The 12464-nt window shown below is 34.5% G+C and overlaps 4 protein-coding genes across 5 annotated transcripts; 2 read left to right on the top strand and 2 right to left on the bottom strand.

Annotated features, from left to right (window-relative positions):
- Window positions 1-8185: 8185 nt before the first annotated feature.
- LOC105218073 (microsomal glutathione S-transferase 1) lies at window positions 8186-9562 on the top strand. Of its 2 annotated transcripts, XM_011193422.3 has the most exons (4): window positions 8186-8532; window positions 8871-8906; window positions 9077-9156; window positions 9228-9562. In XM_011193422.3, exons 1-4 carry the CDS (start codon window positions 8332-8334, stop codon window positions 9478-9480), a joined length of 570 nt encoding a protein of 189 aa, XP_011191724.1. In that variant the 5' UTR covers window positions 8186-8331; the 3' UTR covers window positions 9481-9562. The 2 variants fall into 2 exon arrangements, with proteins under 2 accessions (XP_011191724.1, XP_011191725.1); XM_011193423.3 differs by lacking the exon at window positions 8871-8906 and having other exon boundaries at window positions 8202-8532.
- LOC105218075 (cytochrome c oxidase copper chaperone) lies at window positions 9542-10256 on the bottom strand. The gene is made up of 3 exons (XM_011193424.3): window positions 10112-10256; window positions 9907-10053; window positions 9542-9846 (listed from the first exon to the last, which is right to left on the bottom strand). The coding sequence occupies exons 2-3, from the start codon at window positions 10041-10043 to the stop codon at window positions 9762-9764; spliced, it is 222 nt and encodes a 73-aa protein (XP_011191726.2). The 5' UTR covers window positions 10044-10053; window positions 10112-10256; the 3' UTR covers window positions 9542-9761.
- A 271-nt stretch (window positions 10257-10527) lies between these two features.
- On the top strand, window positions 10528-11492 carry LOC105218072 (dynein axonemal light chain 1). The gene is made up of 2 exons (XM_011193421.3): window positions 10528-11061; window positions 11120-11492. Exons 1-2 carry the CDS (start codon window positions 10798-10800, stop codon window positions 11408-11410), a joined length of 555 nt encoding a protein of 184 aa, XP_011191723.1. The 5' UTR covers window positions 10528-10797; the 3' UTR covers window positions 11411-11492.
- Window positions 11480-12366, bottom strand: LOC105218071 (translation machinery-associated protein 16 homolog). The gene is made up of 3 exons (XM_011193418.3): window positions 12206-12366; window positions 11772-12144; window positions 11480-11702 (listed from the first exon to the last, which is right to left on the bottom strand). The coding sequence occupies exons 1-3, from the start codon at window positions 12206-12208 to the stop codon at window positions 11500-11502; spliced, it is 579 nt and encodes a 192-aa protein (XP_011191720.1). The 5' UTR covers window positions 12209-12366; the 3' UTR covers window positions 11480-11499.
- Between the last annotated feature and the right edge of the window lie 98 nt (window positions 12367-12464).

A 12464-nucleotide genomic window follows, 5' to 3' on the forward strand; every position in this document is an offset into this window, starting at 1 on the left:
CGTAAGAAAATACACTTACTTTGGAGCAAAATGTTCAAATATTAAACAAACTGGATAAAGGTGTTCAACACAATCGACTGACTAGAGATTTTAATGTTACGAAGTCTGCAATCAGCTACATAAAGTCCAAGAAAGACTTGATTCTAGATGCTGTCTCCAAGACTTATAAAGAAGTGAAAGCAAAAGGTGGAATGTATACTGAATATCCGGAGATGGCGAATCGACTGTAGGCATGGTTCTTGGCTCAACGCGAAAAAATCCCATAAAGTTAACTAATCTGATTTATAGTCATAAATTGCTTGTGCAGCTATTGGAGGAGATTTAAAGTGTCTTTGTCTTTTTGTTTATAGCATATTTTGTCGAGCTTTTCCTATTCGGTATTCGGCGACAAACCTAGCTAATGCACGGTAAGAAACCTCCAAAAAACTCAAGAAACTTAGAGTTCTGAGAAGATTTTTGTGGGAAAATACTTGATAATATTTCCATAATTTTATGTAATTTTTTTTTGGAAAACACTAAACCAGAGGTTCCACATTAAACCAAAAATCACTGGGGAAATCCACCGCACTCTCAGTTAGAAAATAATGAAGAAGATAATACGAAGATTCCACAGTATAGTCGAGGTTTTTATTATACCAAGACGCGTTTAAATTAAATTGCATAACACTAAAGAAATATTTATCCCATTTTTGGTACTTTTAAATACTGCGATACTTCAGTAAAAGTTTTTGAGGATAGGTTTACAAAAGAAATAGTTTTTAAATGTACCTACATCTACATTACTCGGGTAAAACTTCGAAGTCACTTCATTAATCAACATTTTTTTCTTTTTCAAACAGTTTTTAGGTTAGGTTTTGTAAAATTGGTTTTAAACTGTATGTTTCTATTGTAATTGGGTCCTTTTAAAACAAACTATCACACTCAATTGTGGTTTGTTTTTATACTCTCGCAACAAAAGTTGCTAAGAGAGTATTATAGTTTTGTTCACATAACGGTTGTTTGTAAGTCATAAAACTAAACGAGTTATATATAGGGTTACATATATCAAAATGATCAGGGTGACAAGACGATTCAAAATCCGAATGTCTGTCTGTCCGTCCGTCTGTCCCTCCGTGCAATGGATAACTTGAGTAAAAATTGAGATATCTTGATGAAACTTGGAACACATGTTCCTTGGGACCGTGAGGACACATGTTCCTTTTCGAAAATGGACAAAATCGGACCCACAAAATGACGAAAACCGAAAACACATAAAGTGTCATAACTAAGCCATAAATAAAGTTATAAAAGAAAAATTTGGAACAAAGGAACTAGGAAGGGGCATATTTGGATGTAACTTTTTTGTATTTGTATGTATATATATCGCAAACCAAAAAAGCTATATAAACCAAACTTTCTGCAGTCGGTTCTTTTACGTACCCCACCACACACCATGAAATTAGTTGAAATCGGATAATAACCATGCCCACCTCCCATACAAAGGTTAGGTTGAAAATTTCTAAAAGTGGTTTATCTCACTAACGAAAAACGTCAGAAATACTAAATTTTACAGAAGAAATTGCAGAAGGAAGCTGCACTCAAAATTTTTTACAAAATGGAAATTGGGTGTGGCATCGCCCACTTATGGGTCAAAAACCATATTTCAGGAACTACTCGACCGATTCGAATGAAATTCGGTATATAATATTTTCTGACACCTGATGACACGTGTGGAAAATGGATGAAATCGGTTCATAACCACGACAACTTCCCATATATCTCAATTTTGAACTCCATCGCATTCCTTCACTTTATAATATATATGTACATAAGGAAACAATGAAGATAGCGGAATAAAACTTTACACAAATACTGTATATGATCTGTGGCATCACTTGTGAAAAAAATGTCGAAACGGACTATAACTTTTCAAAGCCCCGAATATCGAATATGAAGAATTCAGTGCCCCATGGTAATTTTTCATCGAAAATTTCGGTAAATCTCTCAGGTATCTTAATTTAATTTAGAGGAAATTTTTTTCTTCTAATAGTGTGACTTCCCCTTGCTCTCATATACCTAATTATAGGATTTTCAAATTGGGTCAAATTGTGTGTTATCTTAATAAAAATATATCAATAAATTGCGAGAAAATAAAATATTCGGTTGCACCCGAACTTAGCCTTTCCTTACTTGTTTCTATTTTATTTTGTGAATTCTCAAGAAATATTTATGCAGCATTGTCATTCGAGCATAGTTGAAAATCAAGAATTGCATCCAACGAATATTAGAGCTTTGAGGTGATATCGCAATATAGACGTTCTTATAGTAGCTTCTTCAGATATTTGGATGAATTCAGAAATCCTTTAGTGACATAAGGAATGTAGTCTACTATTCAAATAATCCGAGAATGCAGAATTAATGAAATAAAAGCAAATTGTGTTTTGGATTAGGCTTTCAGTTAATTCGATAACATTCGCTGATTACGCTTTATAACTGTCTCGGTTAGTGATATTCATAATGTTTGCTTAGGTTTACATGTGATTGCAGTGATCATTTAAGTAAGTATGAAAGTGTTGACACTTTCCTCTAGCTATACAAATTAATAAATAATAAAAACGCCGGTAATGTTATCTTGTCGTGGTGCAAAGTACAAAGGCTGTACATTAAAAGGCTTACAAGTACTTTGTAAGTAGAATGCAAATATGCCCATACAGAGATAATAAGAAATCTGCGAAAGCGATTGCATATGTAAAAATGGAAAGTTTCAAGGCATATCACATGCACTAAAATAAGGGAGTGCACTATCAGCGCAGCCGCTACGCGCTCACAGCGGAAGAAAGTCTTATCAAAAGCAGGCCGGTTTATAAATAAACTCACGCACTCAGGAGATTATGTATGATGTATGAGAATATACTTGCTTGGAAGAACCTTTGTACTCATCTTGTAAACCAGTTTTTAAATTTAATAAAATAAAATGGGTGGTCCATCTGTATTGTCTCCGATCTGTATTGAACAATGAGCCGATCTCAACTTCGAAGCAATCAATTCGTTGAAAACCCATTTGTCATGATTTAAGTTCCCACGGTGCTTCGTGATTGATAAGCTTGAGGCTGACCATGTAAAGAACTAATAAAAGGGTTCACATTTTTCCTAATTATTAATAGAAATTCTTATGATGCCAGGACATACATGCTTCAAATGTAGAGATAGAGGATACGAATTTGGTAACAACATAGGAGATGGGGAAATAACTGATACGCTACTGCGATCTCGAACAAAATTGCTGAGTCAACTGAAAAACAATCTCCAACAAGGAGTCAATATGGAAAAGAATTGGATTATATCCAATTTGTATAAAATAATCTTTTTCCCCAGGAAATAAGGTTAGAATCAGACTTGGAATATGGATCTAATAAAATTTTTAGTTCAGACTCTGGTTCCAGATGTATAAATTTCTGTTTTAACTGGAGGGTTGTTGAAATGACCTACAAATGATAGATACATAATTAGGTCTCTCAAGATCCTAAGCATGCATATTAATAAGGGCTTCTATATTTTTATGAAATATAGTTTCTAGTTGCTGTGATATAGAAATTCGTAGAGTCTATGTTCGAACTACGTTTTAAAACGTTTATGTAATAACATTATGCTGAACATTACTGACTAAACTCCGTTATCAGTCTCTTACTGTTGGAAACAAGTGCATTTAAATGTTAAAATAAATGCTTAATGGATCAGCATATACTGAGATATATATTTATATAGGCATATTAGCACAAGCCTTATAAGTTATTAGTGTATTTATAATACAATATAAATTTCCATTATCGGCGCTTTCATATTATCTACAAACATACATATATACAAATGTACTCATATGTACTCATAATTCTAGTCGATGTTGATAAAACGTATGCGCGCTTATCAAGCAGTCTCGACAGCGATTCATTTTTTTTTTTGTATTTTTTTATATTATTTATTCGTATCAAAGTTACTGGTTCGACTTGTTTTTCCACTGCGGAATTATTGTCTGATGCATGGTATTCTCACAGCGAATCAGAACTAATATTAAGTAAATAAATGTATAGATATTGTGTGGACTTTGTACCGTTAAGTCAAGGGTTGATTACGCTTGATTTCTTGAGGAAGACACTACTGATATCAACTATGTTTGTACTTAAAATGTATTTATAGCATGTACGCTGAATGAGTATGCTACGGTATATAAGGTACTTGTACTAAATTTATATGCATGTTAGTAGGTTTTATAAGGTCATATAGATTTTTTTAGATGAAATGAATCCCTGAAAAAAATAATGAAATCTCTATACTTTATTAGATTTAATTTAATTTAATTTTCTGGAATATTCGGACTTATAGAAGGAACAACAGCCTAAATCACTGATTTCTTTCTTGATTTGATTTGGTCACCAAGATTTGATTTGGTTATCTCACTATTGAATATACCGCTGACTTCATCTTCCCTTAGAAAAAAGTACAGACAAGGTTTTAGGATCTATGCTCTCATTTAGTATTTTTTGTGATGTAATAATCTTTACTAAGCTATGCATAATTTATTTTTTGATGATATCTACTTAACTCAACACAGAACTCCTGTGAAGATTAATTCAAATATCCTGCACAAGAGTACACTAAAAGAGTAGAAGGCAACTCTCAACAGTTTCCAATTCGACATCCGATTTTGTGAGGCTAATTAACGACAAAACGATCAAATTCGAAATTCGGAAATTGAAATACATAAGTATATTCGGAAGAAGCTTGTTAGCGCTTGCCGTTGTCTTTATCGCCTGAGTTTCTTTTTTTTCAAATTCGTTAAAGTAGCAAAACAAATCTGTCATTTTCGCCAATATTTTTGTTCTTACAGACTCTTTTAACTTCGGATTATTTCAACAAAGTCTCAAATCATTAATCTCCAAGCATTCAATAAAAGCCCTGTAGACTGACCAATATCAAACCTACCCAGAATGTACTATGTACTTCTATGTATGTATGTAGATATATATATTTCTATATAAATGTGAATTTTTGCAATGAGCTACTACTTTGATATTGACAATGTCAATAAAAAGTTAGGAATTTTTTATTATGTCCAGCCTTGCGAACTTGTGCTCGCAATTGTACTCACTGTCTACAAACTTGTCTGGCTCTATCGCATTAAATAAGCAAATACATACATATTTACATCCTAAAAATCTTAATTTATGAAGGTAGCAGATACTTTTTATATACATTTCAATTCAAGTGGGTACTACTTGTATATTATATACACCAAGCTACAGAAATTCATCATAAAATTGCATCTCAGTCAACTCCCATAACATTTTGGTAAAGAAACCACATTTTTTCAATATAAATATTCTCTTTGTATAGCTCTCTTACTATAGCAGCGCTCTTAGATCGCTTTCTCACACACTTTAATCTCTTCCGTTCTTCCTCTCTTAAAATATTTGTTTTCCTAATAAATTCGTCATGAAATGGTTTGTGCCTGGCAAATACCAATAAAACAACCCGTGGACTTTGATCTCCCTACGTGTAGCTTCGCATATTCGTCCAACAATGCGAATACCTCTACATATATAGTAAGACTTGAAAGCAAAAAAAAAAACAACAACCCATACACATACAATACACACTGGTATTTATTGAAGAAAGCAAACAAAAAGTACAAATATACTTACTAATTCGCATGATTACACATACTCTTAGAGTACATATGTATATACATAAATTCTTTTTCGAATATGTATCTCGCCGGCGAAATACCCTTTTAGGGATTTTATTAGCCAATTCTTTAGGCAATTCTGTGGTTTTTTGTCGCCGACTAAAATCAAGTACATATTATTCATTTATACCTGTAAATAAATATTTTTTAGTTTTTAACCACATGACATTCTTAAGTGATATTTCCCGAAGAGAACCTATATGTGTCTTCAAGCATTTTCTTTCTAATTTGAATAGATTAGAATGGTAAATCACATTTCGAGCTTTCAATAGTATGAAGGCATGTGTACACGTAGAATGGTCTATAAGATCATTGTTTACCGCCGGTGTTTGCAATAGGTGGTGATTTGACTCCAAGGATGCCAATCACAGGGAGGGAGTCAAGACAGGTGTTAATGGCTCCTCTGTGAATGACGTTGAGTGCTTGTCGGAAGTCAGTCGCATCCCAAGTCCGGTTGTTGTTGTAACGATTATCCAGCCCTGCTGAAGCGGAAAGTATAAGTCCAGTTGTTGTTGTAGTAACGATTATCCAGCCCTGCCGGAACGGAAAGCATAAGTCTAGTTGTCGTCGAGGTCAAATAACGGGAGGCCCAGGAAACATACTGTTTCGATGGGTTCGGACCAAAGGGAAAGGAGTGTTAGATGAGTTGGGTTCGTTGGGCATGTAAAGAGGTGATTAGCGACATGCGTGGACTCGTTACATGCAGGGCATGTATTTTGTATATCAGGGTTCAGTCTGGATAATTAAGAGTTTAAACTGCTACAATACCCAGTACAAAGTTCTGCAAGGGTCACTCAGGTTTCACGTGGCAACTCGAGCTCTTCGTCTGCTAATGGTGGTGGTTTGGTTCCAAGGACGCCATTCATAGGGAGGGAGGCAAGGAAGGTGTTAATAGCTCCACTGTGAATGGCGTTTATAGCAGTCTGGTTGGTGTATTGTGCTAGATCGTCGATGTGTTGTAGGAGTGACCTCTTGACAATAAGTCAAGTTGTCGTCGAGTTTATCTAATGTTAGGACCAGAAAACGAAATGTTTCGACAGACCATTTGGACCATAGGGAGAGGTGTGTTAGATGAGTCCGGTTCGTTGGACATGCAAAGACGTGTTTAGTATTATGGGGAACCCGTTGCATGTGGGACATATTTTCCGTATGTCCAGTCTGAATAAGTAAGAGTTTAAACTGCTACAATACCCAGAATGAAGTTGCATATAGGTCACTCTGGTTTTACGAGGTAACTCCAGCTCAATGTTTGCTATTGGTTGTGGTTCGATTCTAAAGACGCCATTCACTGCGAGGGAAGCAAGGAAGATGCTAGTGGCGCCACTGTGAATGGTGTTTAAGGTGTATCTGAAGCTATCCTCGTCCGCAGTCTGCTCGGCGTATTGCATTATGTCGTCGGCGTATTGTAGGAGCGACCTATTGATGCTCCCGGTTCCGCTTCACTGGCTTCACTTTCTGCGAAAATACTCCTGTAGAAACTGTCTGGAGAGTAGTTCATTATGCTCCTTTACAGGTAGCATAACGGGATCATTGTGTAAGTGTAATCAAGAGGCATACTGTGACTGCCCAGAATGCGATATCTGGGTTCCGCTGCATCCACGTAGCCATATCGGGGATGCGTTATAGATGACCGGCCGTCCGATTGAATTAAATTTCAACTTGATCGTCTCGATTGCCGAATCTCCCAATTGAGGGACATTATGCGTGGATCACTGAGATCGCCTGGCGGAAGGCTGTTAAGCCGACCCAGTTAACTTTGTTGAAGTCAATATAGCTTTGGTTGTATGCAGAAATAAAGTCTGGAGGTTTCTAAATCGAAATAATTATTGGCAGATGGTCTGATGCAAAGGTTAGCAAGGTCGGCAACTTATGCTGTTATTCAGGTCACCGCTTTGTTCACTCTGGTGATTCTCATTGTAAATATGAGATTTTTCAACATGTCGTTGATTTGCACCCACCTCAATAAAAGATAGGGACGACTGTTTCCTATTTTATCTATGAACTTTTCCAAATTGTTGTGGAATATTTTATGGAGCTGAAATTAGAAAAGCCGTTATGAAAATTTTAACCATCGGGCAAAATTTGAGGATGGATTGCCTAATTCGTCTTCCAAATATTAGAAATATAGAGCGCCACATACTTATTGAATTTGAATGACTTTGAAGTGGATATGACCCTGTTGAACATTCGTTCTCATATTCTTGGGAGGATCTGAGAAAAACGGTTCGATACCGGCCACAATTCAGCGAATTTAAAGTTATTCAAATATGGTCTAAAATGCAAAGTATACGAAGAAATAATGAAGAAAACCAGTTATCAAAGAGCATCACTGGTACTCAAATATTCTCTAATATATGTATGTATGTTTGCAAATAAATTTAAAGAATTGCTTCGCATTTATATTTATCGAAGGTAAACGAGTTCTATGTATGTATGTATGTACATATGTATGTATTTAAGTGGCCAATTTGCGTTATAATACTAAGTTTCTTCGCAGCTTAGAAAAAACAAATCATTCACGAAGTTTCAACCAAGCTTTGCAGTTCTCTAGTCGGTCAAAATATTTACTATTAACAGAAAAACATTTTAAGTTATCGCTTCCATTAAAAATGGCAACCACAAGTGCAACTCCACCATTGGCTACATTAAATGCGCCAAATCCTAGTGCAACAATGAATGAGAAGTTCTCCAGAAACTATTTAACGCTTGATAATCCCGTCTTCTGCTGTTTCCTTTTCTGGGCCAGTGTGCTGGTGATTAAGATGTTGTTAATGTCATTGTTAACGGCGTTGCAACGTTTCCGCAATAAGGTACGCAGGCTTAAATTTTTTTGCTATCTGAAGAAGTGCTCATAAATTGAATTAAGGTTATGTTTGAAACAATTTACTAGACTTTGCACATCTTTAAACCGGTTGTATTGTTGTTAATTCTAATGCGCAAATGAAAATAATCATCACAAAAAACACAAAAAACTAAAAACTAATAAGAACATATGAATATCTAACAGCAAAGTATTTGAGACACAACGAATACTTTAAATTTAATTACATATAAATTGGTAGTTATCCTTTACATGTGTACATGCATAAAGGCATTCAAAATTGGTATGTTCATTCACTCATTACAATATCCGATATGATTTTTGCAGATTCTGGGTTTATTTCCTCATAGCTGTCTGAGGAAGGTAACAACATTCATATAAATTCATCTGTTAACAAAAATAAATTCATTTGGCGTTTTATGTATGCACAACATGAAAGCAATTGGAAACTATGCAGGCTAAATTGGCAATAATATAGAGTATTAGCTATTGTAAACAAACTTTTAAGTCATTTTACTTAATTCTGTTATTAGGTATTCCCTAACCAAGAGGACTTGTTCTTCAAGGATATTGAAGTGGAATTCAATGACCCACATGTGGAGCGCGTGCGTCGGTCAGTATAATTAATATTTCAATATATTTGCTCTCACTTATATTTTGTTCTACTTTTGTTTTCATTGACAGCGCACATCGCAATGACATGGAGAATATTTTGCCATACTTCACAATGGCACTGCTATACATTTGCACAAATCCGGATCCAACAGTTGCTTGCATACTCTTTCGTGTTGTGGCCGTTGCGCGCATATTGCACACACTAGTATATGCATTCTATCCAGTACCACAGCCTTCACGCATTATTGCCTTTGGAGTGGCTTTTGCTATAACAATTTATATGGCCTGTGCTGTGGCATTGGACGTGCTGACATATATCTAAAATTTGATGTATTTACTTTTGTATACGTTGATTTTTTACGAAATAAAATTTAGTTATGATATACTTTTCATCATTTAATGAATTCAATTTGCGCTCATAACAATTTCCTTATATTATTTATACAGATTACGCAATAAGACTAGTAACAAATAGAAAGCGATTTAACAAACGTAGGGGCATTAATTCAAGTACCGCACTAGACTCGTTGTCTTTTAGTTGGACAAAAATAAATTAAGTAATAACATGTGCATCTACACGAATTGAAAGCTTGGCTGGTTTGTTTATATATTGAATCCCTGCGCTCTCATACATTGTTTATGCGCCTCAATTAAATCGGTGCAATTCTCCTCACCACGTTCCACAATGCTAGAAAATAGGGGAAAGTGTTGTTAAATAAAATTAAAAGCGTTAGAATCATCAACTAACCATGCATCGCGAACTTTTTTGGTTTCTGGACAAGCACAGCATGCCTTGCACTTGGGTTTCTCAGCCGGCTGAGGTGTTGCGCCAATGACATTGGTAGCAGCTGCTTGTGCTACTTCTTTGACTGGTGCGTTTCCCATGCTGTTATTTCTGTAAAGTAAATACCCTTGTAAAACTTGATATTGCTATTTTCATTATAAAAACTCACTTTTAATATTTCACAAGACACCTAAAAACTTTCAGAATCTAATATTTGTCTGGTTGACAGTTTAGAACATTTTTCATGCAATACATTTTCCCTGCAGATGTCGCGCTATTGAAAAGAGCTTAGGGTGGATCATTAATATTACCAAAATTGCTTAAAAATTAAACTTTTGATAGAATATTATTTAAATTGTTCCCATTTTTTATCAGAAGGTGGACGCAAATATGAATCTAATGCAAATAATTAAAAAAAATGTGTATATTAAATACCAAATTATTAATTAAAACATTATGGACAAAATATCAATTGTGAATACGGCTTTGAAGATCCTATGAAATCATAATTAATCTCCTTTCATCTTAAATATTAAATAAATTAATTAAATATATTTCTAATTATTTTTATATTATTGGAATAAGGAAGCATTTGTGAATTTGAATAATTCCCGCTATATAATGGCGAAAAAAATTGTATAAAGAATGCAGGGCTGACAGTCTATCAAACGAAGAATTTATATTAAAAAAATATACGCCCTGCACTTTTATAAATAAAAAAAAAAATACATACATATGTGCATTTGAAACACCTATGCTCAATTTATAAATTTGGCGCAAAATTCTGAAATTGTCAGTTAAAAAAATTTGGGATAAAATATTTGAAAACTATAAAATAAAGCTCTCTTTTACTCAATGGCTAAACCTACCACCATCAAGGATGCGCTACGCATTTGGGAAGAAAAAAATGGCAAGGATCCCATTACCGTGACAGACATCGGTTTACAATTTCAATACCCACCAATTGAAAAAATGGACAGCACTCTTAATACGCTTGTGAACTGTAGGAAACTAAGTCTTTCTTCCAATATGATTGAAAAAATAACGGGTATTAATCAGCTTAAAAATCTCCGTATACTCTCATTGGCTAGGAACAATTTGAAAAATATTAACGGCATTGTAAGTCATTACACACAAGTAATTTCATCTTATAGAAAATTTATTTTCATACTGGAAGGAGGCGCTAGGCGAAACATTGGAAGAGTTATGGGTCAGCTACAATATTATTGAGAAAATTAAACCCATAGAATCCATGAAAGTATTACGAGTATTTTATATATCACATAATCTTGTTAAAGATTGGGTAGAGTTCAATCGCATGGCATTGGCACCTAAGCTGGAGGAAATATCATTTCTTGGCAATTTACTAAACGAAAATATGGATGAATTGGTATTTAAAAATGAAGCCATACGTCGGCTGCCACTATTGAAAAAACTCGATGGTGAACCGGTTATAAGAGGCGATTAGTTGTCACCAAATAAATATTAAATACAAACCTGTAAATTTGAATAATTTTAGTAAAAAAAAAACGATACATTTTACCAAAATACATATATTTATGCTAATTCCATAGCATCCGTAGTAGTTGTGGGTACATTATCAGTTTTGTTGTCATCACTATTTACGGTGTTTGCGCTTTTTAGACGCTGCAACATTTTCTGCGATACAAGATCTAGTTTTAAATGCTGTACATTGAGCGCACTACCATCCCAATCCATTAGCGATTTAAATTTTATAGGATCGCAGAGGTTTAGAAGCTCTATGGAAAATTATGGTTTTCATAAACATATATGTACTTATATAGAATGATTTATTTTTGTCTAATTACCCATGCCGCCACTTTGGTACTCATTTCGCTCCCTTTCCAAAGTAATTTTGATAACATCCTCTCGCGCTGCATGTTGCTTGGATCGATTCTTGCTGATTGATTGTTTAAGCGCAATCTGTGCGAGTTCTTCATCAAACCGCTTGAGATACAAAGCTATAAGTTCCTCGAATTCTAGCGGTGTTAACGGCTCTGTTCTGTCTTCACCGATTTGTCCCAAAAACCAACTTAGTTTCTCACCCATTATGTTACTTTTGATGGCATGACCCATACGCGCTTTGTGTTTGTTATTCTGTCGCCGTGCTTTTTTGCTCAAAGCTTTTGTTTTCCGGCTATTTGGATGTTTACATTTTTCTAGTTCTTTGCGTAGATTAGTCTATAAAGAAATTATTATACCAGGTGTACAAAATTTGTTATAAACAGTAAAAATTATTTACCATTTTGCTCAAAGTCACATGTGCCGATATATTTGTTTTGATTTGTGTTTAGAACAGATGCGCCATTTCGTTAATTGTAATAGAATAGGTAATAGATTAGTTCATTCTCTGACAACACAACTTTTTTAGCGCATAAGCATAATTATTTAACATCTCATTTTGTAGAATATCTGTGACAAATATTGTATTATTTAAAAGATGTATTTTAAGGGAGTATTTTGTTTTATTTTAGATAAATTGTGAATCTTACATTTAGTAA

The sequence above is a fragment of the Zeugodacus cucurbitae genome, chromosome 5, assembly GCF_028554725.1.
Source record: "Zeugodacus cucurbitae isolate PBARC_wt_2022May chromosome 5, idZeuCucr1.2, whole genome shotgun sequence".
NCBI classification, from domain to species: Eukaryota; Metazoa; Arthropoda; class Insecta; order Diptera; family Tephritidae; genus Zeugodacus; species Zeugodacus cucurbitae.

What these genes read in the sequence shown, in the direction of transcription:
- LOC105218072 (XM_011193421.3), top strand. Translation starts at nt 10,798, where the DNA reads ATGGCTAAACCTACCACCATCAAGGATGCGCTACGCATTTGGGAAGAA. An exon ending in TGAAAAATATTAACGGCATT is followed by an intron (nt 11,062 to 11,119) that starts GTAAGTCATTAC and finishes TCATACTGGAAG; the next exon opens with GAGGCGCTAGGCGAAACATT.
- LOC105218075 (XM_011193424.3), bottom strand. Translation starts at nt 10,043, where the DNA reads ATGGGAAACGCACCAGTCAAAGAAGTAGCACAAGCAGCTGCTACCAAT. An exon ending in AAAAAAGTTCGCGATGCATG is followed by an intron (nt 9,847 to 9,906) that starts GTTAGTTGATGA and finishes CCTATTTTCTAG; the next exon opens with CATTGTGGAACGTGGTGAGG.
- LOC105218073 (XM_011193422.3), top strand. Translation starts at nt 8,332, where the DNA reads ATGGCAACCACAAGTGCAACTCCACCATTGGCTACATTAAATGCGCCA. An exon ending in TGCAACGTTTCCGCAATAAG is followed by an intron (nt 8,533 to 8,870) that starts GTACGCAGGCTT and finishes TGATTTTTGCAG; the next exon opens with ATTCTGGGTTTATTTCCTCA. An exon ending in CATGTGGAGCGCGTGCGTCG is followed by an intron (nt 9,157 to 9,227) that starts GTCAGTATAATT and finishes TTTCATTGACAG; the next exon opens with CGCACATCGCAATGACATGG.
- LOC105218071 (XM_011193418.3), bottom strand. An exon ending in GTACCAAAGTGGCGGCATGG is followed by an intron (nt 11,703 to 11,771) that starts GTAATTAGACAA and finishes AATTTTCCATAG; the next exon opens with AGCTTCTAAACCTCTGCGAT.